The sequence below is a fragment of the Tenrec ecaudatus genome, chromosome 10, assembly GCF_050624435.1.
Source record: "Tenrec ecaudatus isolate mTenEca1 chromosome 10, mTenEca1.hap1, whole genome shotgun sequence".
Lineage (NCBI taxonomy): Eukaryota > Metazoa > Chordata > Mammalia > Afrosoricida > Tenrecidae > Tenrec > Tenrec ecaudatus.
In genome coordinates this window covers 140,072,791-140,098,473 of record NC_134539.1, presented here as the reverse complement: position 1 = coordinate 140,098,473, position 25,683 = coordinate 140,072,791, and the positions used below count along the sequence as shown (strand labels likewise).

Below are 25,683 nucleotides of genomic sequence, written 5' to 3'. Positions count from 1 at the left end.
CTTTCAAGACAACAGACAGAGGGCTGACCGACGGCAGAGTGAGCTCTCCCTCCACTCAGCTCCTCCCTTCCTGCCTGCTCGGGGCCAGCCTGCATGCGCACGCGCGTGTGCACACACACACACACACACACACCACACTACCCCCTCTTCCTGGTGATAAATGGCAGCTTCCTGTTCCAGAAAGCTGGACATTAATTCACTGGATAAGTCAGCATGGTGAACGGAGTGGCCAGCGTGGCTGTGTGCTGTCCCAGATTGGGCTCCCCTGGACCACAGGCAAGACCACGGGGTGGGGCCAGTGCCCCCAGAGTCCCAAGGTGACCCTCTGTTCCCTGAAGCATTTCCCTAGCATCCCCTGACTGGGCACTTTCTCTTCCCACCTCTAGCACCCACACGAACACAACACATTGAGCCAGGCCAGGCCGGGGCTTCTGCAGGTGCTTCCTCTCCATCAGGATGCCCCAGTGGTGGGGTGGAAATGAGAAGAGGGCTGGGCGAGCCGTGTCCTCCACACGCCGCCCCCATCTGAAACGGATCTGTGGGGCCTGGGCAAGCTCCGACTCCTCTCACATAGCACTGAAACCAGGTGCTTGGTGTCTGCCCATTGCTAGGGCAGAGGAGGGCAGAGGCTGTGTCCTGTGCATTTCTGTCCCCTGCCCTGGGCCTGGCATGTAGTGGTGACAGCAGTCAGCACCGCCAGCATCTGGAGGCATGCAGCAGGATGGGCAATGGCATAGGCTCTTGACCCAGACTCCGCCCCCGACTCCCGCTCTTCTCCCTCCTAACCCTGCCACATGCTGCCTGGGTCCCCTCCCCTGAGACTAGGTGCAGCTAGAACAAGGTACTGCATAGGAAGCTCTTAGCCCAGAGCCTACACCAAGTGGTCGCTTTCCACCCCTGGTCGCCATCGACGTTGTCATGAATTGTGTGCTCAGCACTGTGACAGTTCCCTCACTAAGGTACCGAATCCTCAAATCCACTCCCACTTCTCACACGAGGAAGCCCAAGGCAGCCTACAGATCACTGCCAGCGAGCCGATCGGACTCTGTAGACAGGGTAGAACTCAGAAAGGTTAAATGTTAGCCTGTCCTCAGTCACAACCGCCAGCTACTGGGAGGACCAGGGTCCCCAGCAACCCTGGAGGCTGACAGGAAGGCAAATGACCCAGCAGAGCAGCCTTGGGGACTCCCCTAAGACACGGCTTCTGTTTCCTTTGAAGGCTCAACCACAGAAATTATCTCTTGGAGTTTCCCCACAAGTACAGCGTCGCCGACCTCCAACAGGTAGGATGGGGTTCCCTCCAGAGAGAACTTCCGAGGGGAGGCGGGAGGAGCCCTCTGGCGCTGCTTGGTTTCTCAGGGTGAGTGTCAGACTTCCCCAGCCCGCCAGAATAAGCAGGGCCTCCAGCACACCCCAGGATTACGGGACCCCTCAGCCCCAGCCTGGGGGTGTGGGGTGCAGGACTCAGGGTGTATGGTGCATGAAGACAGACAGCAACTCAGCCCGGGTGGGGAGGCCCTCTTCCCCGGCGGCCCTTGTGTGGTGCAGAAGACGTGGCTTGCTTGTCCTCACAGCTCGCCGAGGGCGGGTATGAAGCATTCCTCAAGTCCCTGATTGAGTTCGCCTCCCAGCACGTCTACCACTGCGACCTGTGCACCCAGCGAGGCTTCATTTGTCAGATCTGCCACCACCATGACATCATCTTCCCCTTTGAGTTTGACACCACAGCCAGGTATGTGGGGCACCCCACCCCGACTCACCCCAGCACATCCGCAGATGGGCCTGAGGGCTCCAGCGATGGGCCATATGGAATGTGGGCTCTGTGGGTACCCAAGGGTGGGGAGCAGTCATGCTTTCTCTGCCAGCTCTGGAGGAGCCCAGCCCTCACAGGAATGTTGGTTTACAGAGAGGTGGCCCAGGACCTGGGGGGGGGGGGACGGTGGGGGGTGGTCTCTGAGAAGGATTAGAGGAATTCCTCCCATGGGAGCTGGTACAGGCTTGGCACCCAGTGGTCCTGCTGCCTCTGCTGCTGATTATCATCTTACCCATTGTTGCTCCTTTAACGGCCTAATGTGGAGGCCTCTGACTAGGAGGAACATCCTGCCCATGGGCCAGGCTCAGCTCAGAACAGGCCTAGCCCCGAGTTGTAGAAGCCATGCTGTGAGTGTTTAAAACCTGAGCAAGCAAGCGGCAGCCTAGTGAGGCTCCAGCAGCACTTGAAAAAAATAAAAGAACTAGGAGAGAGATGGTCAGAATATTCTATATAATTGACAGGTAAGACTTCCAAGACTGATCCTGGGGTGGCGAGGCACTGCTGACTGTGTGCCCTGGCTTTCGGTGTGACGCACAGCCTTCCTCGTGGTCCTAGTGGGCAGCACTGACCAGCCCAGGCCCCAAGGAGGCCTCTACTCCCTTAGTCACTAGAGCACCTGCTGCTGTCTCCCCCAGGTGTGCCGAGTGCAAGACTGTCTTCCACCAGAGCTGCCAGGCCACACTGAAGAAGGGCTGCCCCCGCTGTGCCCGCCGGCGCAAGTACCAGGAGCAGAACACTCTGACGTAACCCCACCGTCCTGGCCTCACCAGGGCATAGGCGTGAGGCTGCAGCTCGTGGTCCTCTCTGCCTCAGGGTGGCACAGCCAGTTCCTCCCAGAGAGGCCATCCGATGTGACTGGAACAGGCAGCCCCACCTGCTGCAGGGCCTGGGGCACCACCGGAAGCCCCTTCCTAGGGGCCCTCGGCACTTGCCAGACCCCAGCTCACTTCACCTCACCGCACCTCACCAGTGGCTCCTCAGGGCTGTGGAGACATTGTGGAAATGAGACTAGGGGAGCGTTTTCAATCGCTTTCCCGAGTAAAGGGCTAGTTTTTAGGTGGTTTTTTTCCCCCTTCCCTCCCTTCATATTTCAGCAGGAGATATTTTTTTATTCTTGACTATACATGTCACCCAAGAAACCCAGCCATTCCTACCCTGGGCAGGATGTGCAGCAGCTGAGCAGGTCTACCCAGCGGTGGAGGGGATGCCCAGCTGGCCACTACTGGGACAGAGGCGGTGGGCAGACCCGGTGCCTTTCAGGTGCTCTTGCCGGGCATCTTCAGCTTGAGTGCAATGTGCCAAACCAGCCCCATGACCACCTCTGCCAGCCTCCTCAGCGCCCCCTTGTCAATGTCAGAGCCCCCGGGCTCCATCCCAGCAACAGGAGGGGAAAACCAAGGGACACCAGCACTGTCAGCACTTTGAACCTTCCTCGATTCCAGGGCTGGGCCTCATCCTGTCCACCCCTCCCCCCCCCCAAGCCCTCCTCACCTCTACCACCCTTCCCCCCACCTGACTGACTTGTCAAGGCAGCGAGCCCAGGCCCCGTGACTGCCAGGCTGTGAAGAGTGCCAGCCCCACGGCCCAGAAGAGCCGGGACCCTTGGGAGAAGCTGTGCTCGTGAGAGGAGCCTGAGTGTCACCTGTATATTCACAACACTTCCCTTGACTTTCCCCAGTAGGGGAGCGCCACCCCAACTGGAAACTTCCACGGGCGTGCCATTGCCTTCAATCAGATTTGGGGTGAGGTTGAAATTGTTTTCCAAGTGCTGTTTGGACGTCTAGGACTCGGGACATCTGGGCAGTTTCTGTGCTGCTGCCCCACTCTGCCTGGGTCCCACTGGTCTCCTTAGCCCCCAGTGGAGCTTGCCCATCCCCCACCCATCACTCATAGGATGACCCTACCCCCACCTCTCCCTTGGGGTAACCAGCTGCTGAGTCACCTGCTGGATACGTTGTGCAATAGGGATTCACTGCACTGCCATAGGCAGGCAGGGGCCCAGGCTGCCTGTGACACAGGTGATTCACGTGTCCCTGTCCCTGCCCCTGCCCCATTGTGCCCAGCACACCAAAGCCTCATGAACCACAAAGTGGGCCCTTAGCCCCACCCCAATCCCACACAGCAGGGCTCTGGTCAGAGCCCCAGCTGCTCCCAGCCCCAGGTGGGCCGTGCCTCTTGAGCCCTGTGGGTCTCTCTCAGTAAGTGCCCTTGGAGGCACAGGGATTTGTCCTGGTGGGGCTGCTGTGGTCAGTGGGGCCTTCTCCCGCCCCAGGGACTATTAGAATTAGGGCTCATGCCCTCCCCATTACAAAAAAGCTGCTAATGCTTCAGACCGAACTGACTTACTCCCCTTGATGCTAACGGAGATCTGGTGGGGGCAGGGGGGACCCTTTGTCAGGCACACAATTCTAAGAGATGTTATTTTATGCAATAAACTGGTTCTTGTGTGGGGCCTGGCCCTGAGAAGTGCTTCGTGGTACATTGAAGGAACTGCTGCTCTGTGGTTGTCGAATGATTTTCCAGGAAAGAGCAGACCTTTCTAATCACTGACTTTGCTTCTGACTCCTAGCGTTGCCTCTGCTTGGGGGAAGACCACAGGCCAGCTGTGACAGGGCTCCCCTCCCCCCAGCTCTTACACACACATACTCTCCCACCATGACCACTGGATTTCTTGCTGGGTTATCTAGGAGAGAGGGGTTCCGAAGACAGGTGGCTTGAGCAGGGCTCCTGAGTCAAGGCTCATGGCTTAAGAGCTCCAAGTAGCCTTCCCGTGCCTGCTGGCCTGAAGCTCCAGGAGCCCAGCGGCCCTGCAGGGGAAGCCCAGCATAGCCATCATTGTCCCTGTGGAAGGAAATTAACTCCCAGGGAACTCGGCGCAGGGAAATGGGACTACAAACATCCAAGGTCCGGATGGGAGCTTCCTGTCTTGCAATCCTCACAGCCTGCCAAGGCCCCCCTCGGCCCAGCCCTGGAGTCCAGTTTTGCCTTCCTCCAGGGGCAGCAGGGGATGGGCCAGAGAAGAGAAGAGAAGAGTGTTTTGGGGGGAGGCCCACCCAGATGGGGCCTGGGTGCTGCCCTCCCTTGTACTTGGTTCCTCCCTCTTCTGCCTCGGGCCACCTGTCTCCCCTGCCCCCTCTTGCCTAAAGAAGACTAGGCGGCTAGGAGTTCCTCAGATAAGAGTACCCATCATCATGATAAAAACCATATACTGATCTTCCAGGTGCTTCTCCTCTTCCTGACAGTCTATATAGATCAGGTTCTAACAGGGAAAGGAACAGGCCAGCGGTGAGGCAAGCCTGCAGACCCTAAACCAGCCGAGGGGAGAGCTGGTCATGAGACTTCTGTGACCCCAGGCGGGCACCCCAGCCACTGCCACCCGGCCATGGTACAGCTAGCTCTGGCTCAACGTGGTCCCTCCTGCCATTAAAATGCCATGTCTCCACCCCACCCCGTGCCTGGATGTATCGGAGGTGTCGCCAGGACTCAGATACTGAAGCTTGCACAAACAAGCCCCTCCAAGGACAAAGGCTAGTGGGTGGATCCCAGCCTGCAGTGGGAGAGGTGGTGTCCAGAGGAGCAAGGACTAGGGCCACGGGGCCTTGAGGGTCCTTAGAGTTGGGGACCTCGAGCTGGGCCTTTCAGTGTCAGGGGTGAGCGTGACTCCTGAAGCTAAGTCCCCCAAGATAAGAGATTTGGCCAAGGGTGGCTCTGGGCAGATGGAAGAGTGGCCCCTTCCCCCGCAGGGATCCAGGGAGTGTGTCGGGGTGGGGGGCAGAGGACAAAAGTCGGTGGGGAGGCTCCCGCGCGCCTCATCTGCAGTGTAGACCCTGCTGCCGCCCGGGAGACGGCCAGGTGTGTCCTAGGGTTTCCAGAGGTGCCGGGGGAGGGGTGGCGTCTCTGCTCCTGGGGCGCTGGCCCGGCCCAGAGAGGACAGGAAGCCGGGACACCGGGGATTGTCTGTGGTAGCCGCAGCCCAGCCCGGGAGGAAGTTCTGCCGGGCGCTCTCCGCCGGTGCCTCCCTCGCTATATAGTTGAACAGGAAACTCCGCAGCGCGGGAGCCGGCCGGGCGAGGAAGGAGCGCCGGACGCGAGCCCACGCGCGCCCGCCGGGGCAAGTGGGAGCCAGGCGGGAGACCTGCCAGCTGGTGCCCCGAGGTGCGGGGCCGGGAGGGGGGGGCGGTGGGCCGCGCGGAGGGCCCGTGCGGGGGGGTGGGGGGACTCAGGTGACCGCCGCCCTCCCCTGTCCCCTGCGCTCCGCGCTAGGGCCGGGGCTCCGCAGGGCACGGAGGGGAGCGGCGGGCGGATCCGTGCGGGGAGCGGGGCTGCAGAGCAGCTCGGGACCACAGTCGGGACCCAGGATCCCAGTCGGGACCCAGGATCCCAGTCGGCCCGGGCGTTGGCGCCGCTGACTCCAGTCGTCCGGGCAGTGGCGCCGGCCCCCTCCTGGCTACGCGTCTGTCCTTGAGCTCTGGGATCTCCGCGCTTCCCCATTCCCCATCCCCCGTTCCCCTCGCGCACCCCGCCCCACCCCCGGAGTTGGGAGGAAAGCGAGGCCCAGGTCGCCTCCTCACCCACAGGAACACCGCAATCGGGGGGGGGGGGGGCGGGGGCGGGGGCAGGTCCCCGCCGTGGGAGCCGCGCTCCGAGTTTGTCTAGGCCCCGCGCGGCTGCGCCAGGAAGGGCCTGGAGAGAGACCAGGGACCGCGGCGGGCGGTGCCGCAATCGGCTGGCTCGCGCGCCCGGTGGAAGATTCCGAGCGCGACAACCTCGCTCGGATCGGGGGTGGGGGTGGGTGGGTCGAAAGTGGCAGGGAGGCCCAGCGCCACCTGCCAGGGCGCAGTCCCCTGTGGGGGGAAGGGCAGTGGCGGGACCTTACGCCCCCCCCCCCATCCCGGCCTCAGCGCCTCGCCTGCCTGCGGCCCTGGAGACGCAGCACCCTAAGGCGCTGTCCCTTCCCCCACACCTCCCAGCACTCCGTGACCCGCCCCCAAGGTCCTTATGGTCGGCCTAGGAGTTCATCCCCGCCCCTCCCAGATTCAGCTACTTGGAAAATTGGGGGCGAGAGTCCCTACTGAACCCCTCGTCTTTTCCTCCCTTCCCAGCTCCTGGTCCGTGTGGTCCCAGTTTGGTCCGTGGAAACTCCCCTCTGGGAGATGACACGAGGCTAACCAACACCCACACTCCAGCTCCACCCACCCAGCTCATGGGCGTCCGGAGACCCTCCCAGTCCAAGTGAGTGTGCGACCGGGGCTCCCGGGGACTTGGGGTGGGGGGTGCGTGTCCTGCCCCCTGGGACTTGGAGGCTCAGCCCCGGGTGCCGTCCCCCACTGTTCCCACCTCCGGAGGCCAGGGTGCGCAGTGATTCAGTTAACACACTCGCCCGCCTCGAGGAATAGGTGAAGTTCGGCTCTGAGCCAGCACCCGGTTCCAGGATCCCTCCGCTCAGCCGGCGGCCAGGCTTCCGGCTGCGGGTCCCGGGCCGCCAGGTGGGGCAGGAGGAGGTGTGGTCAGTGCAACAGCCAGAAGGGACCAGCCAGCCACTCACGGAGGAGGTCACCGGCCGCAGCAGCCTGGGCGCCCTGGGGGCTGTGTTCCCTGCGGGAGAACTTGGGGGGGAGCGGAGGGGGGGCGCAGTGGAGCGAGGGCCGCGCCTCCCTGGGGAAGCCGAGGTGGGAGCCGCAGAGCTAGGCCGGCCTGGGTTTGGGCGGGCCGAGCTCCGGGTTCACGTCTGCGGCGACGCCGCTGGGGAGGGAAGGAGAAACCGAGAGAACCGGTTTCCCTGCCTCCGCAGACACAGCCATGCCGCCGGGACCCGGGGACTAAGCAGGGCAGAGGCATCTGCCGCGCTTGGCCCGGCCCTGACCCCGCAGCTTGTGTCCTCCACTCCCGGCGGGAAGGGGCGCTGCGGGTCGGTCTGGAGAAGCGCAGGGGCGGGCTGTGCGAGCGGAGCAAAGTGACGGACAGGGACTCTGGGACCCAGTTCATTTTTAGGCAAAGCATCGGGCTGCGTTCTGCAAGGTCAGGAGTTCGAAACCACCAGCCACTACTCATCAGGAGAAAGCTGAGGCTTCCTATGCTCATAAGGTGTTACAGCCCTTGCTGCCCCACGAGGGCAGTTGACCCTGCCCTATAGGGTTGCCATGAGTCGCAATCGACTCGGTGGCAGTGAGTTAGGTTTGTTGGTGTTGTCAGTTATCTGCATCCAGGCTGCCTGGCAGTACGCAGATCAGTCCAACCGCCCCATCACCGGCGGCAGCTGAGCTCAAATCCCTAACCTTCATCACAGAATGAAGGGGTTGTCCTTAGTCCCGCGTGGCAGTTAAGAACAGAAGTTTAGAGAATCTCTTGATGTATAGATTTCATAGATAGGGACTATTTTATAGACTGGGAAACTACTTTATAGATGGGAAATCTCTTCATTTATCGCTTTTATAGATAATGGAGGCCCAGGCATACAGGGCGATTGCAGGTTCGGGATTCGAACCGACGCCTCCCCTCACTTGACTCACGCGGTGCTCTTCCCTGCCCCGCCCGCCTTGTTGCCCGCAGGGAAGCGCCGCGGTCAGGATGGCGGCGGACGTGGAGGGGGACGTGTACGTGTTGGTCGAGCACCCCTTCGAGTACACTGGCAAGGATGGGCGCCGCGTCGCCATCCAGCCCAACGAGCGCTACCAGCTGCTACGCCGCAGCACCGAGCACTGGTGGCACGTGCGGCGCGAGCCCGGCGACCGCCCCTTCTACCTGCCCGCGCAGTACGTGCGGGAGCTGCCCGCGCTCGGCCGCCCCGCCGCCCCGCCGCCCGTGCAGCCTGCCGGCCCGATAGCCCCGGAGCCGCTCGCCTACGACTACCAGTTCGTGAGCGCGCCGGCGCCCGCGGGTCCCCACGGCGGCCCCGCCGAGCCCCCGCGCCGCGCAGGCTCCCTGTACGGCGCGGCGCGGCACGGCGCCCGGGCCAAGCGCTGCAGCCTGGCGCCCGGGCAGCCCGCCTGCCTCTACGCGCGGCCCGCGGCGCCCGTGCGGCCCGCGCAGTCCCTGGACGACCTGGCGCGCGCCGCCGTGCCCCCTGCCGGCCTGCTGGCGAGCGCCGGGCGCGCCAAGGCCCGCAGCGTGGCCGGCTCGTGGGTGTGCCTGCGGCCGCTGGCGCGCCCGGGCGCCCGGAGGGAGAATGTCTACGAGGCCCTCGAGGACGTGCGCGGCCCGCCGCGGGAGGAGCGCCCGGACCAGGTAGGTCCCGGAGAGGCGTCAAGAGCCCCACTTGGCGCCCTGCGTCCCCCGTTCCTGCAGACTCACGATCCCTTATGCACATTCCCCAACTCTGCGCGGGGGGTTGGGGTGAGGGGGTGGGGGTGTCAAAGATGTTTCCTAACCCCACTTAGACTTGAACTGTTAGGATAGCCACGCCCACTGGCCGTCCAGTGCATCCCATCCTGAGACGGAGTAGCGCTGCCTCGCTGTAAATGCTGCTGAGGGTCGGGGAAGGACGGGCTTTCCCAGAAAGTTGCAGTCTCAGAAACAGGGGCAGGTCCACCCTTTCCTCTAGGGTGGCTATAAGTTGGCATCGACTGGATGGCCTTGAGGTTTTGTGGGTTAAAAAAAAACAACACAGTCGAAAGAAGGACGAGGCTTTCTACTCCCCCAGAGTTACAGTCTCAGAAACCCACGGGGGCAGTTCCACCTTGTCCTATTGGGTTGCTGTGAATTGGAATCCATCAGAAGACAGTGTGAGATTTGTGTGTGTTTATTTTTTGGGGGGGGTGGCAGTCTGTCTGAGTTTTTGAGTAAGCACTGTGGGTTGGGTGTCAGGCTCTTAACAGCAAGATAGAAAGATGAGGCTGTCTGCTCCCATCAAGATCTGCTCTCTTGGAAGCCCTATGTGTCAGAATTGACTCGATGGCAGTGGTTTGGTTTGGTTTGGTTTGGATCATCTTTACCGCAGAGCGCCACACCTCTCTAGGCGATAAACTCTCAGGAAATTGAGTAGGACCCCAGTTTTGGGGGCATCAGAGCATGCAACCACTAGCCCCAGGACTCCCTGTGGGCCACCAATAGCCCTCATGCACCCCACTTAGTATGCATACTCATGTTTTGCTGAAGAAATGCTGCTGTTATTATTGAGTCTGCTTCAGTTCATGACTGCCCTGTGCACCCGGGGTATAACCAACCAGAAGTAAACGTTCCCCAGCCTGCCCCATTTTCCCTCATGCCGGATGCTCTAGTCCATCACTTCAGCCGCTGTGTCATGTGAGGGCTTTCAACTTCGGGGGCATCTTCCAGCACCATAGCAAGCAAGCCACAGGTTGTTCGTGAGCTAAATTTTGGAAGTAGATCTCCAGGCCTTTCTTCCTAGTCTTTCTTAGTCTCTCAGCTCATTGAACCCCGTCCACCGTTGCATAACCATGCTAGCACAATGATAATTCGGTTGTTGGACATATTTTCCCGATAGGGAAATCATGGGAAACCAAATAATTGGTTCTGAAGCCCCAAAACTGCACTTGTAAATTCATTTTCCCAGGACTTTAGATCACTATGGAGGCTTTTAACCTTCTCACATATCACTGCCTCAGATATGCTATGGCCACTGGGTTGTTTCCAATGCATCCAAATTAGCAGTGACTTTTCAACCTCTTGCATGGTCTGGGTTCTTTGCTCCGCGGTTAATGATTTCATACCTGGCGCTGCATTAGCTGCGTTAATCACCCCTCCCCGCCCCCAATGCTGATCATGTCTACTTAGCCATGTTGTAGTCAACTGCCCAGTGAGAGATGGCTTCTCTCTTTAAGCCTATCGTGGTGCCCGCTGTGTCTTGGCTTTACTGCTGGTATCACTCACGTTTTTGGACCATGGCCTTGATGTTGTGTGCATGTAAAGCACGTGGCGCAGCGCAATGACCAATGTGTAGAGCACTCGAGATCGTCCGAGCGAGAGAGCAGCGGCGCCTCTTTGTGTCCACGGCGAGACTCCACGCGTGATTCACTCGCGAACCAGACGGGTTTTTTTTTCAAGTCGGATTTTCCGTTCGACCATGGAGTCATGAACACCGAGCAGGTTTTTTTTTCCCCCCACTTTTACTGTTCAGGTAGTGGAAAGCTCCAGCTTGGAGCCCTTGGACAACCAAGGTATCACTGTATTTGAAATAGCGTCCGGCATGAGGAGCTGATATCAGGGGCTTGGGTGGAGAGCAAATGCTTTGAGAATGATGAGGGCAATGAATGTACAAATGTGCTCTACACAATTGATGTACGTATGGATTGCGATAAGAGTTGTATGAGCCTCTAATAAAACGATTAAAAAATGAAATAGCATCCAGCATTATAGCAACACCCAAGCCACCACGGTAGGACAAACTGCCTCTGGCGGGCAGTGGTGCAGAAATGCAAATGAATGTAATGACAGGTGCTATCCCACACTCTGGTGGAAGCACTGTGTGACCTTTCTCAAATCCAAATCACTCTGGGTTCCGGAGCACCGCTGGGTCAGGAGAGAGGGCTGGGGTCCTGCGGCGGGCTCCACCTGCCTTGCCTTGCCTCTCACGGGTTCGGGGAGTCTCGTGAGAAAATGAGTAAGAATGTAGGGCTCTGCTTCTCTGTTCAGCTATTTCCAACATTTCAATTCCTTTTTTTCCTTTGAGCCTTTTGATGGTTTTGTTTCAGAATTATGGTCCAGTATAATAATGAAAAATAGTTCTCTCTTTTGATTCTAGCTCTGTTCATTTGAGAATTCAGAAACGGAAAACTTATGGAACACTTTGCAGCTTCAGCGTGGTTGGGGTGACGCCGTGGTCTTTAACTTTAGGAACTCTTCAAAGAGAGCTCCCCCCACCCCCCAGGAAGAATGTCGCCCAGGCCCTGTTCTGCCACGGCTGTGGAATTCCCGGCAGTCCGTGGCTCCCCTTTGGAGCTTGGTGCTTCCTTAGCAGGTGAGGGAGGGGATCTGAACAGCCTCTGACACGAGTCTCTGGTTTCTCTCTGTGAACTTGATGGCCTTCCAGGGAGCACCTGGCCGCTGCCGGCACTTAGCCCAGGCGGCTCTGACAGCGGGCTCTGCGTTCGTGCTGCCTGGTCAGCGTGGGAAGAGCGCAGTTTGAGGCTTCTTCTCTTCCGCAGTCGCCGTCCCCAGCTCCCGGTGGCCCCATGTGCGTGCCCGAGGAGAACTGGGACTGGTTTTGGGAAAGTAGATCGCCAACCTTTTGTTCCAAAGCGCCTCTGGGTGGCCTCAGACCTCCACCCCACACCTTCACAGTTGCACCGGCTGCTGACTTTTGAGGCTACAAGGGACTCAAATTTAACTCCATGGGCTCGCCTGGTGGCATCATAGCTATGCATGGGGCTGCAATCCTTAAGCTCAGCAGTTCGAAACCTCCAGCCGCTCCGTGGGAGAAAGGCAGGCCTTTCTACTCCCGTAAAGAGTTAACAGTCTTGGAAATCCACAGGAGCGGTTCTGTTATGTCCTATGGTCACCATGAGTCGGGCAGCGAGTTTTGTTTTTTGTTGTTGGCTCACCATTGAAACATCCCACCCCAGCTTCAGTGTCCTCCGAGCCTTGAAGGAGGTGAGCCACTTCTCCGAGGTGCTCAGCAGGTAGCGTTTCTCTACTGGTCTGAGTTTGCTCAGTTCGACAGCCACGGCTTGCCCCAGGCGGCCAGTGGGGAGAGCATCGCCCCAGACTGGGCCTGGGACTAGGGCACATCCCCAGTGCCCACAGGGCAGCTTCTCTGTGACAGGTGCCGGTCACCACTTGCCTTCCCCAGCTCCTCCATTCCCGGGGCAGGTGCTTGTTGTGCCCCTAAGCCACTCAGCACCCAGTTCTCACAAGGGTGGGAGGGCAGGGTGACCTCTCGGAGGCCCCTCCTGGCCCCTCGCCTGTGAGTGTGCGTGGAGATGGCTTTGTGCCCCGCAGGCCTGGCCAAACGCTCGCTTGGCTGCGCCGTGTGTCATGTGTACAGAGGGCGGCGAGGGCCGGCGTCTGCCCAGGCATCGTCTAGGAAATCCTCGCCTCCCCTTCCCTGGGCAGACTCCTGGACACAGGAGAGCAGAGGTGACAGTGGTGGAGGTCCGAGCTTACTGGAGCGGCTGCCATGACCCCCCTGGGCACTGTGCTGGGAGACTGTTGCCAGGGGCCACTTCTGGCTCCAATTCGCGCGCACCCTTGACAGTGCCTCAGCATCTCTGGTCCTGCCTCCTCCAGGGTATAATAACTTTAATAAATGACCCTGCCTGACACAACACTTTGCTGGACTGCCATCCGAGGTCTGGCCCCAACCTACTGCCCCTCCCACAGCTGCCTGCTTCCTCATTGTTTGCCAGAGCCTGCCTGGAAGGACATTCCTGAAAGGTGAGCCTCCCAGAGGAGGCGGAGAAGCCGGCCCCTCCTCTCTTCTCTGTCCTTCTCGAATCCATTCAGCATGGACTCATTGCGCGTCTGCCAAGCTCCAGGAGCTCCTTGGGATCTCCCGGGGAGCTGGCCACCAGGACGGGGAGGCCGGTGGGAAGGGACAGCTGCCTCAGCCCTGCCTGGGTCAGGCCAGTCTGTGCCTGACCCAAAGGTGGGGTTCCCTGAGCACAGGCAGGGTCGCATGTGGGTTCCTGAAGTCCTAACCCTGCTCCCATCTGGTGTGACTGAAGCTAAGGGCACTCATGTGGGCAGGCGCCAGGAATGGGTGGCGCCTGGCAGAGCAGGGCCTTGTGGGCCCCCGCCAAGAATCTGGACTTTACCCTGCTGCCGTTGGAGAAGGGTGGGCCTAGAAGAGGCGCCCCCCCCCCCGGCTGGGGCTGGGAGGATGGTCAGGGGCCTTCAGTATCTGGGTGTGAGGGAGCTTCAGGAGGTGGGCTCGCTGGACCTGATGGCCAGGGGGGTGAAGGTGGTGGGGGGAGAATCAAGATGAACTCTAGCTTCTCAATGCGGGCACTGGGTCAGCCAGGGAACCATGGAGGGAGGGACCAGGGCTGCGAATGCCTCAATGCTTTAGCCAGATGCATAGGTTTCCGTCCCTTCCAAGGGTTCCATGTAGACGGGATTTCCAGAGCACCTTCCCGGACCAGGGAAGACCTGCAGGCCCTGGAGCCAAGAGGCCAAAGGCAGCTGGGTGAGCGGGCCTGCAGTGTGCACTTGAGAGAGTGCTGGGCTGGAGGGAAGGAGAGAGGGCCCCTGAGGCCCACCAAGTTTAGGTGGCCAGAGGAAGGAGGAACAGCCAGGGAAGATGGAGGAAAGGCAGGGATGCAGGTGCAGGGTTGAGGAGAAGGGCCCAGAAGGTCAAATGTCGATGAAGCCCCTGAGGCTGCTATATCTGATGGGGGGTGGGGGTAGGGGTGGGGGGGTGACCGGCTATCAGGGCAGAGAGGAGTGACAGCGAGGATGGGGACGCCCCTGTGGACAGCTCCCAGGAACTTGGCCGGGAAGTTGAGAGGGGCCAAGGGGTTGGGTAGGGCCAGAAGGGGGAAAGGGAGGAGGGAGTTGATGACTGAGATTCTGAGGATAAAAGAGGGAGGAGGGGGAGACATCATAAGGGGTGGAGGCGCTGCTTCCTTGGCGAAGGGGCAAGGAACGGAGTGAGGGGGGACCTGGAGGAGGGTGGGGACAGTGTCCAGTCAGTGAACAACTGGACAAGGGGAGCAGCCGGGCAGTGTAAAGGGTGTTGAGAGGGGCGGAGCTAGGAACTGGGAGCCCCTGTGCTGGGCATCAGCTCAGGGTGGGCCCTGTGCCCCCCAGTGAAGGAGCCTTTACCCTGTGGGGCATTTGACAGCCTTGTCATATCTCCCCTCCTTGGCTCTGGTGGCATAAGCACCTGGCGTGTGCTGGTGGTCCAGCCCTCAGGGCCACGAGGGCATCTTGTAGCAGGCCATGGCCCCTGCCCCAGGGGCGCACACCATCGGCTGGGGGCTTTCACACTGAACTGACCCTGAAGGTGGAAGTCACCCTCCCTACTGCTTGAAAGGCCCAGGTGAAAGCACTGCTTCAGAGAGGGGCGGTGACTCCCAAACTCACACTGCGGGGAGGCAAGCTCAGTCCCACGCCTCCTGACACCCAACCCCTGTGCTCCGGCCACCAGGTGGCCCTCCAGCACAGCCATGAGGACCATACAGGCTGAAGGCCAGCAGTGCTGACTTCTTGGACCCCCTCAGTGCGTCCAGCCGGTCTTGGGGTGGGCAGCAGGGGAGGGGCACCCATTCTACACCCTGACCTCAAGATGGGCAGCTGAGGGGCTGGGCAGAGAAGCCATGGGGAGAGCTTTCCTAAGGGCATGGCTCTGGAAGTCCAGGGACGCAGGCCAAAGCAGGTGCTGGGAAGGGCCGCTGAGACTCCGCCCCTGTGGCTTTGTGTCCCACCTCTGGGGGAGGACTGTCCAGAAGGGTGCTGCCTCCCTCCAGGTTCCTTGTCTCGGAGGCGGGAAGGCTAGGGCTAGGGGGAGCTGAGCTGAAACCAGCACTGGACAGTGGAGGAAAGAGCCCCCAGGCCAGCACTGCCACCGACACCAACAGTGAGGAGGTACCTCTGCACCTGGGAGGGGACTCTGGCCCCAGACTGGAAGGAGCCTGGGCCCTGAGCCACAGGCCTGTGACCGTAAGTGGCCCTTAACCCCCTGGAGGAAGGAGGGAGGAAACCCGGCAGTGTTTCTACTCTCTCCCGGTCCCACTCACTGCCCACCTAGATCTTCAGATCTTCCTGCCCCGATCCTACCACCCACCTGAGGGGATTTACTGACCCTCCCTCCTTTCGGGATCTCAGGCCTGGCCCCACTTCCCAAGGAACCCTGCTTCCGCCGCCCAGCCTTTTGGGAGGGGGGCAGGGTCTGGGGAGAGCAGGCTAACCGAGGGCAAGGTGAGACCATGTGCGTGGGTCCCTTTGCCTAGATTCCCTCCCCTCAGGCACCACACCACACTACCACCACCTTCCCAGGGCTGGGGCAGCCACATTGGGTGGCCCGGCTGGCTTCCCCATACCTCTGACCTTTCCCTCCCTGTGACTCACCTGCAGCTCCAGGCTGGCCCAGGAGTCCGCACTGCCCAGCCTGTATGACCTGACTGGTGAGAGAACAGGTTCTTAGGGAAATCCCTCCCATCCTCACCCCACATTCCAGGCCCAGAGGAGACCCCCCCCCGTCCCCAACCACTGCTCCAAAAGCCAGAGGAATAGCTGTTGCCCCCCCCCCCCGTGTTCCCCCTACCCCCCATCTCCCCCTCCTGCACACACCTGCCTGGGCCCCTGCATTTCCCCTTCTTTGGTTTCTCCTCATTTGCTCCTAGGCCTCCTGAGATGGGCCGGGCACCAACTCAAGGCCCGCCTACCTCCCTGCCGGTCCTAGCAATGCACCTCACTATTTTCATGTCCCCGAGCTGCCTGTGTCCAGCTGTGGCAGGAGACAAGCAGTCCGTTCTGAGTGCCACCCTTGATGGGTGGTCAGGGTGAGACACTGAGGTCCATGGCCAGTGGGCAGGCGACTGGTTGATTGGGGATGTGGTCGGGGTTCCAGGTCAGGATGCTGGGGGGGATTTGGGTCAGGATGCTGGGTCAGTGCTGGGAGGGGCGGGACAGTTGCTATTGGTCAGTGGCGGGGCACGGGGCTTCCAGGGCTGGCCAGACTCGGTTTCCAAGTTCGCAAGGTGCTCGTTGGGAATGATTTTCAGGAGCTGCTTCCCGGACAGGGGAGGCCTGCAGGACCCTTTATGTAGAGCGGGCTGGGGCTCCTGCTCCGCACCTTCGCTGCCTGCAGCTGGGGCTGCACCGTGAGGCATCGCAGCTAGTGGGCCCGGAGCTCTGTCCCAAAGGCTGGCCTGAGGAAGGCAGTGGAAGGGATGCTGCTTCCCGATCCTCTCAGCCAGCTTCTTCCTTGCCTTCAAGGTCAGACTGCTCTTCAGAGCAAATCCTGATGTCGCCTGTCGTGGAGTTTAAGCACAGGGCCCAGATTTGGATAAGAAGGGGAAAGGTCACTCTAGTCGCGGCTATTGGTTTGGTTTCGCCCTGTCCACTCTGCTCTCCTGCTTATGCCACTGGGATGGGGAGCATTGCAAACGTGGGGCAGTGACAGCGACGTTTCATCGAACACAGCCGTGTATTCCGTCAATCCCAATGCTCCCCAGCGTTGCAGGGGCACTGAGGAAGGCGCTGGAAAATGTCCCTGCTTCTGCCTTCAAGGTCAGGGAGCTTCTTGTCCAGGAAGATCAGCGAAGGAAGTTCGCACGTGGTATGCAGAGGGTGGCTGCAAGGTGCTGGTGGGGCGCAAGCGGCTCCTCTCTCAAGAGCTTCAGGGTCGAGAGGGAAATCCAGAAATGCTTCCTGGAAGAGGAAGGGGTTGTCAGGAGTGGGTGAGAAAAATGTCTCTAATGACACCTCCTGTGGAAACTTCTGGACCGAGTGCCTTTCTTTTCCGTGGCAGTTAGTCTAGTCGAACTTTCTACCACGTCTGTAGTTCACTTGGGCAAGTCTGTAGTTCACTTGTATGTTTTACCCCGAAAGCCTTCGTTGGCGTTAGATGTGTTGAACTACACTTTTAAAATATACAATGGAGCGTGTGTGTGTATTTGTGCGTGTGTGTGTGGCGAGGGGGCAGGTAAATGACTGTTCTAAGCTTTTTACAGATGTAGAAAAATGGGGTTTTTTTCTGTTTAAGGGATATACCATCATTATCAAATTAAGGGAGTTGATCAGATGATTCCAACTTGCATTTACTCTGTACCCTTTGAAAATGTGTCTTTTGCCTTGATTCGGACAGAGATGGATCAAACCTCTCATTTGAAATCTGTCTATCAGGGATGTTTGTAACTTTTCATCAGTTTGCCTTTGAAACGGCAGGGCTGTTGGAAGATACAGATTTCCACAACCCTTAAAAAAAGAAAAGATTTCCACAGCCCAGTGGTCCCTACCATACCCTCTTCAGTCTGTGTACTGCTTTTGTTCGCTTGGAATGGCACCTGTTACTAAGATAAGGGTGTTCCTGTGGGCCTCTGGGGTTAGTGCTGGGCGGCTGACCACAGAGTTGGCCATTCAAAACCACCTTTACGCACGTGCAGTTTCACCTTCTCGACAACCAGATGCAGGGTCACCGTGAGTCAGAGCCAACTGGACAGCAGTGGGTTTGAGGTTGGCTTAGCCGCATGGCCAGGCTTGCTTTCGACCCTACTTGGTCTGTCTTGTATTATTGTCCTTGCCCGGTCATCCTCGATTTCCAAGCACCCCAAGCTGACTGTGGCATCGTCCAGGAGGGCAGTGCTATTGGTTCACAGCCCGCTTAACAGCAGGTCCATTGCACTGTGCTGCGTACAGCACAGCGCACAGCCCGTGGCTTTTCTTCTGTCCGTGGGTTGACCAGGTGTTCGATCCCTGCTTTGCCCCCTCAGGGTTCCTCATCCCATTGACATTTTATGGGATGTGCTCAGATTGGTGCTTTTTTTTTTTGCTCTCAGCATCGCCAACGGGAACCCACAACGCGGTATCTGCCTACAGACTTAGCTGGTTTTATTCAGCCCACAAAAGCTGGCTGTTGAATGATGGGTTTGAGTTTTCCCTTGGCCTCTGAAACTCCAGGAGAAAGATGAGGCTCTCCACTCCCGTAGAGAGCTACAGCCCCAGAAACTCGGGGCAGTTTGGCCCTGCTCCCCTGTAGGGTCACCATGAGCTGGCATCGACCCAATGGCAGCGAGTTGGTTTGTGTTTGGCTTTGGGAACTCATGTTAGGTGTCCTGAACTGATTCTCCCACTTTCATCTCTGTGCACCTAAGCTTGGAGAGTTGAGAAATTTCTTCCATTGTGAGCTTCCAGCCACATAAATGTCTTCCCCTTCGATTTATCTACTGATGTCTAGCTTACGTATCTACAACAAGCAGTCCTTTTGGGATTCCCCCCGCCCATGCCCCCACTGGATTGGCTTAACAACAATGGGTTTGTGGAGGCTTCTTTTTTTTTTTTGGTTAAAATTATAATTGCATTTTCTAGTAACTACTTTGATTTGAAAAAAAAATAGTTGGGTCATGCAAGGGGGCTTCAAAAAGTTCGTGAGAAAAATCCTTTATCTTTTTAATTCCATTTTTTTCGGTAAACTACTTGAAGCCCCCTAATATTGTTATGAGGCAGCCCTGGTGGTGTAGTGGTTAAATGTTGGCCTGCTGACTGTGAGATCAGCAGTTCGAAACCACCAGCCACTCCACAGGACCAAGATAAGGCTTTCTACTCCTATTAAGATATACAATTGCAGAAACCCACAGGGGGCTGTTCAGTCTTGTCCTATAGGATCACTGTGAACCGAAATCAACTTGGTGGCAGAGAACTTTTGTGTAGTTTGTATTGTTATCAAATCCAAACCATATGAAGTATATTATAAACTATTCTCTCATCTACCCCGCTTTCATTCCATCAAGCCAGCGCTTCTCAACCTATGGGTCGCAACCCCCTTAGGGGTCGAATGACCCTTTCACAGGGGTCACCTAAACCATCCGGAAACACACAACTATTTCACAATCTATAATTACATATTGTTTTGTGATTAATCAGTGTGCCTTAATTATGTTTAATTATGTTCAATTTGTAACAATGAAAACACATCCTGCCTTTCAGATATTTACATGATGATTTATAACAGTAGCAAAATTACAGTTATGAAGTAGCAACAAAAGTAATTTTATGGGTGTGGGGGTAACCACAACATGAGAAACTGTATGAAAGGTTCGTGGCATGAGAAAGGTTGAGAACCACTGCTTTAAGCCATCAACTCAAAAAGTCACCACCTTGATGGATTTTCTCTCTTCCATCGGAGTTTCTTTGCTCAAATGCAAACCAAGACGGTTTGGTTCTCTGTCCCTCTTGTGTCAACATGACTGCTGCTGCCAGGTGCCGTCAAGTCAGTTCTGACTCATCAGGACTCTGTTCAGCAGAGTGAAACTCAGCCCGGCCTGCACCAGCCTCACACGCTTCCTCTGTTGGGCCCCCTTGCTGCAGCCACTGTGTCAATCCATCCTGTCGCAGCCGTCCCCTCTTTTGTTGCTCCCCTGCTGTACCAAACACAGTGTCCTCCTCCGGGGACGTAGTTCTCAACGTGACGTCTTTAACGGTTTAAATCAGTCTTTTGTAGCAGATATGCCCAATGCAGTGCGTCACTTGATTTTTGTGACTCTTGCTACTGCGAGCACTGTTTGTGGAGCTAAAATCCTTGTAAAGAAAATCCTTGACAACTCAATCTTTTCTCCTGATGTTGTTTATTAATCTTTGATCTTCCTCAATCAGTGCTTCACGTCCTCTTGGCTTTCAGCAAGGAGGGTTGTTAATGAATCTTTCTCCAATCTTTGTGCCATATTCTTCTGCATCAAGTTCAGCTTATTGGATTGTTGGATCAGCATACAGATTAAGTCTTGTGAAATGATACAACCCCTTTAACCCGTGCAGTATCCTTTCTTCTGTTCAAGGCTCTTGGTCTATACACAGGATCTGCATCAGCAGACCAAGTGTTCTGTTCTGCCCTAGTCTCCTCAGTGATATCCAGGGCTTGTCCTTGCACAGTCAGTAAAAGACAAGCAACCTCTTTCTGGTATAGTCTGACTCAGCCAAGAGTCATCTGAGGCCAGCGATGATATCCCTCCTTCCAAATCCCTTCTGAATCCAGCTTAACTCTCTGGCTGCTCCCTGGCCTTGTACTGCAGCAATCATTGAGGAATGGCCTTCACAAGTTCACTTACATGCGGTAGTAAGGATGCGTTTGAAACGCTCCACAGTCCGTTGGGTCGCCTTTCTTTGGGATGTGCACAAAGGGGGTCTCGTCCAGTTGGTTAGCCAGGTAGCCGTCTTCTGAAGGTCTTGGCTTCGCCGGCCGAGTGACTGCTCCCCGCGCATCATCAGCTTGCTGAGACCCTGCCCTGGGCATCCCGCCCATTCCTGGACCCTGGCCTGCTCCCCGCCCCCCGCCCATGCCTTCACTGCAGCTTGCACTTTGGGGCATCATGTGCTGTAGCTCTTGAAATGACTGACTGTCGACCAGTTCTTTTTGATACAATGACTGCATTCTTTCCACTGTCTTTAGGCGTCATTCAGTATGCTGCCCGTAGAATCCGTCAGGGGCACACGTGGAGGCCTGAAGTTTTCTCTAACTCTTTCAGCTCCAGGAATACGGAGCGTGCTCTTCCCTTGGGGCTTCCTAATTCTCCTTTCGGCACATTTCCTTGTCACGCGTGTCTTTTTGTTTTTGCTTTGTTCAAAGGATTTAACTCCGTTTCACTTTCACTTTCCTGCCTTCCCAGTCTCTCAGAAAGGTGCCTGGTTGGAGGAGAAAGGAACCCAGAGATGTTTTCAGACCGTGACCCTTCTCTTTCTCTAGCTTAAAACAAACAAACAAAAACCTTTCAAAGTATTTATATATATTTTTTCAAATTCATTTTTCCCTTTTGTTTGTGGAATAGAATATATACCCCAAAAACATTCTGTGTGGCTGGATGGCCTATCTCACCAAAACAGTGTCAGTATCTCACTAATACCATCACCCACGCCTCCCTCCACCCCCCACCGACATACTTGTGGTTCTTTCTTTGGTCTTTTTTTTTTTTCCTGTGCCCACCTTCTCACCCTCCTAATTTTTCTGCCCTTCCCCTCTTTCCTCTCCCCCACCTCCCAGCCCTGACCTCATCTTAGTCTTTAAATTAGCCTTTGTTGTGAAAACCGTTTTTCTTTTTCCTTTGTAATAATGGTGTCATCAAGTGTTTACCTTTCTGTGATTGGCGAACTTTGCTGAGCACGACGTCCTCCAATTTGTCCGTGTCATGAAGTGTGTGACACGCTTATGACGGCTCTTTAAGGGTGCACAGCATTCCATGGTGCATAGCTTCCAGAGTTTGTCCGTCCATTCCTCTACAGATGGGGTGTTGGGCTGTTTCGGTCGCTTTGCCATTATAGAAACCGCTGCCATAAACATGGTTGTTCATGTGTTTGTGGTTTGTCCTTTGTTTCTTTAGGGTGCATATCAAATAGCAAGTCAGGAAGATCATAAAGCATTTGCATGTATGTCGAGGGAAGCGCCGTCCTGATTTTTCCCATAGTGGTCTCTGCAGTTCTGCAATCCCGCAGCAATGTACGAGCATTTCAATTGCCGCATCTCTTCCAGAATTTATTATTTTCTGGCTTCTGGTTGTTTGTTTGTGTGTTTTGCTTAGGGTGCTGGTGTGAGTTGGTATCTCATTCCTGTTTTAATTTGCATTTCTCTCATGGCTGGTGGACATGAGTATTTCTTCATAGGACTGTTGGCCGTCTGGGAAATACAAATTTCTAGTAAATTGTCTATTCAAGTCCTGTGCCCATTTTTGATTGGATTGCTTGGGCCTTTATTACGAGGTTGTTTTCAATAGGTTTTTGAAATTAGCTCTGTATCACACTTCTTAAGTCTTTGTAAACAGTTCTCTGAAATTATTTGCATCGCTTTTTCTTGCTACAGAAAGGTAGTAAGTATGTTGTACACCCTGTCCGACACTGTCTATTGTTGCCATTTTTTAGTTAACAATGTATCTCGGAGGTTTTGCATAGAGAATGTCTGTCTCCCATTCAGCGACCTGGTCGTCTGTGTCTGGACCTATCATAATCCATTCAGCCAGTCCCTGTTGATAGGTATTTAGCTTGTGTCCTGTCTGGTGTGACTGTCAGATGGTGCTGGCAGACATGTGCAGGTAAACATGGGACAAGTCCTAGAAGGAAGATCCCTGGTTAGTTGATGAGTATTTCTTCTCCCCCCAACACCAGTGAGAGAACCGCTCACCCAACAGCCTTGTCAACTGACTGGGTCCCAAATGTTTGTTCGCTGCCAGTCTGTGAGGTGAGATGTGTTATGGGAAGGTAGCTTGAGTCTGCATTTCTCTTCCAAGGAGGCGAGAAGCTTTCCTGTCTATGTACAGGCTGCCCGTCTTCCTGAAGGAGCCCGGCACCCGAGGGAGTGTGGTTGGGCAGCTTGAACCCCAGCTGCTGAGCCCATTGACAATGACGGCCGTGCAAACCCGGGGGGCAGCATTCCTCTGCCCTGTAGGGTCGCATGAGCCAGAAGGCAGGGAGTGTGGGTTTTCTTTTTCTGTGCACGGTGCACAGCCTTGCCCATTTGTCTGTTGGGCTAGGGGTCCTGGTGTCTGGCAGCTTTTTCTATGTGGGGCAAGTCTCCCTTTGGCCACTGGATCAGTTGCACTTGCTTCTCGGGCCTCTTTGGACTTACGGTGTTGTTTTGCTAAGGATGTGTTTTCCCGGAAGAGTTTGCCCAGACGCCGTTTGCAGAGTGGAACAAAACGATCCTTTGTTTGGTGGCTTTCAGCTTTGAGTCTCTGCGGTTGAGTGATTTGTTGTGTGGTTGAGCACGGACGTGGCTTCACAGTTCCACGGTGTGGACAGCACGGGTGAGCAGCTTTGGGTCCCTGTTTCCAGTTGTGTGGCCATCCTCGCCCTCCACCCCTCCCCCAGTTGTTCCTCCCTCCTTAGCATGAACTCACTGTCTCTGACGCCTCTTCCCTAATCTTGGGAAGCGTTGTGATTAGTCTGGTCCCATGTAGATGGCTCTGAAGGAGCACACTGCCCAAGGCAGTTGAGTTTGCTAGTTGTGTGTACTACCGTTTGGTTTAATGACCACTCCAAAGACTATTTGGGGGCGTAAGGTTTAAAGATGGCCAGGAGGTGGGGGCGGGGGGGTGGGGTGGGAGTTGGGGGGACTTCACCCTCAATGGCTCCAGAAAGTCCGGATCCCTGACCTCACTTATATACAAAGACAAGAACAGGCCAGCCTACAGAAACCAAAGTTTGTCCCCGGTGACCGGAGGTGGAGGGTGGGGAGGCGGAGTGCGTGACGGAGTGTGGAGTAGTGATTTCTGTGTATGGTGAGGAGGAAATCACCCTGATTAAGGGTCAGGGCTGTACAGTCAGTGAATGTAATTGTTACCGATAACGTCAACGCCTGTGAAAAGCTGAATTGGAAAATGTTCCATACAGCTAGTTATGACAATGATTAGTTCTTATTAGTATTTTAAGTAGCTGCTGAGGCTGCTTCTGTACCGCCAAATACCCCATGGGATTTGGTTTCTCAGTTTGGAGCCTTTGGGTCTTGGGGTCCTGGTTGCCTCAGTTAATTGGCCTCGCAGCATGCTCAGTGCTTTCGTCCACCGCCCAGCTCCTTGTGCGCTGCTTGAGATCTAAAGGGCCTGCAAGCCGCCATCCTAGGCATAAATAGTGGGCCTGTATTTGTGCAGAGCAACAGGGGAAAGGGGTGAAGCAGACCAAGAATGAGGCCCGGAATGCGCGACTAATCCCTTCTTGAGCAGCTGCCTCCTTTGCCAGGAGACCGGAAGAACTGGACGGTGCCTGGCAGCCAGGGCATCGCGTTTTCAGTCAACAGTCTACAGAGGAGTCCCGGTCCAACGCCGGCAAATGAAGATCGTTCTCGAGACCTCCTCGTTTTAGGGATGCATCTCACTCTTTGTAAAGACATAGAAGCTTTCATCCTGTGGGGCTTTAGCCACAGGGACCCTGTGAGATGGAGGATGAAGAGCCACCATGTTGGGTTTTCTCCTGGATGGCCCTCCCCTTGTACTGACAAGGGGGCCTCTCCCCGTGGTCGGCGATGGTCCCTGGTCCCAGCAGTCCTGGATCAAACACTAAAACCTCACTGTCATCAAGTCAATTCCAACCCATAGCGACCCTGCAGGGCAGAGTAGAACTGCCTCATCTTTCTTCTGAGGAGCTGCTGGTGGTCTTGAACTGCGGACCTTATCATCCATGATCTCAATGCGTAACCCGTTATCCACCAGGGTCTAATAGCACCATCTGTCCTGTTTTTTTGCAGCCACTGGTCTGCAGGAGGAGTGGAAGCTTTGTCTCTGTCTGCTCTCTGGGCTTGTGGAGCTCTTGGAATGCCCCACTTGGTGGGGCTGTAGGTTAGACCAGAGGGAACTGGGTAGATCCATGGAGCTGGGCAGCACCTACTGTGAAGACCCCAGCTGGAAATCTCCCTGCTTTCTTTCTTTTTTTTCCCTTTTCTTTTTTTACATTTTATTAGGGACTCATACAACTCTTACCACAATCCATACATATACATACATCAATTGTATAAAGCACATCCATACATTCCCTGCCCCAATCATTCTCAAAGCATTTGCTCTCCACTTAAGCCCTTTGCATCAAGTCCTCTTTTTTTCCCCCTCCCTCCCCGCTCCCCCCTCCCTCATGTGCCCTTGGTAATTTATACATCGTTATTTTGTCATATCTTGCTCTATCCGGAGTCTCCCTCCCCCGCCTTCTCTGTCGTCCCTCTCCCAGGGAGGAGGTCACATGTGGATCCCTGTAATCAGTTCCCCCTTTCCAACCCACTCACCCTCCACTCTCCCAGCATCGCCCCTCACACCCTTGGTCCTGAAGGTATCATCCACCCTGGATTCCCTGTGCTTCCAGCCCTCATATGTACCAGTGTATAACCTCTGCCCTATCCAGCCCTGCAAGGTAGAATTCGGATCATGGTAGTTGGGGGGAGGAAGCATCCAGGATCTGGGGGAAAGCTGTGCTCTTCGTCGATACTACCTTGCACCCTGGCTGACCCATCTCCTCTCCTAAACCCCTCAGGAAGATGTTTTTTGTTGTGAGTTTTGTTTGTTTACTTTTTAGTTTGAACATTTTAAAGCATTTAGGAAAAAAATTTGCAATAGAATATCATTTGACCTACTCCCTCCATTTAACCTGAGCCATGAGTGGGGTTTTTTTTTTCCCCCATCTTTATTTGAATATTTTGCCAGGCATCCCCCTACTTCACCTCTGATGTGTGACTTTTCCCCATAGCCAGCCGCGGCCGTGATGTGAGCAGGTAGGTACCTTGTGGCCTGTGCAGTGCTGTGACCGTGTGCACCAGCCTCACCACCTGTCCTATGTTTGAACTCCTTGTTGCA

The 25,683-nt window shown here is 56.2% G+C and overlaps 2 protein-coding genes across 5 annotated transcripts in view; both read left to right on the top strand.

Annotated features, from left to right (window-relative positions):
* The window catches only part of PLEKHM1 (pleckstrin homology and RUN domain containing M1), a 45,851-nt gene extending 41,559 nt beyond the window's left edge, over positions 1 to 4,292 (top strand). Inside the window, exons 10-12 of the mRNA XM_075561999.1 lie at positions 1,220 to 1,283; positions 1,575 to 1,732; positions 2,449 to 4,292. Of these exons, the coding sequence (XP_075418114.1) occupies positions 1,220 to 1,283; positions 1,575 to 1,732; positions 2,449 to 2,560 (334 nt within the window). The 3' untranslated portion in view covers positions 2,561 to 4,292. The remainder of the gene's footprint in view (positions 1 to 1,219; positions 1,284 to 1,574; positions 1,733 to 2,448) is intronic.
* Positions 4,293 to 5,303: 1,011 nt separating this feature from the next.
* The window catches only part of ARHGAP27 (Rho GTPase activating protein 27), a 43,666-nt gene continuing 23,286 nt past the window's right edge, over positions 5,304 to 25,683 (top strand). The window contains exons 1-3 of one of the 4 annotated variants that reach the window (XM_075561995.1): positions 5,304 to 5,968; positions 6,916 to 7,045; positions 8,363 to 9,037. In XM_075561995.1, coding sequence (XP_075418110.1) covers positions 8,381 to 9,037 — 657 coding nt within the window. In that variant the 5' untranslated portion in view covers positions 5,304 to 5,968; positions 6,916 to 7,045; positions 8,363 to 8,380. The remainder of the gene's footprint in view (positions 5,969 to 6,915; positions 7,046 to 8,362; positions 9,038 to 25,683) is intronic. The other 3 variants (XM_075561996.1, XM_075561997.1, XM_075561998.1) reach the window with 3 other exon arrangements.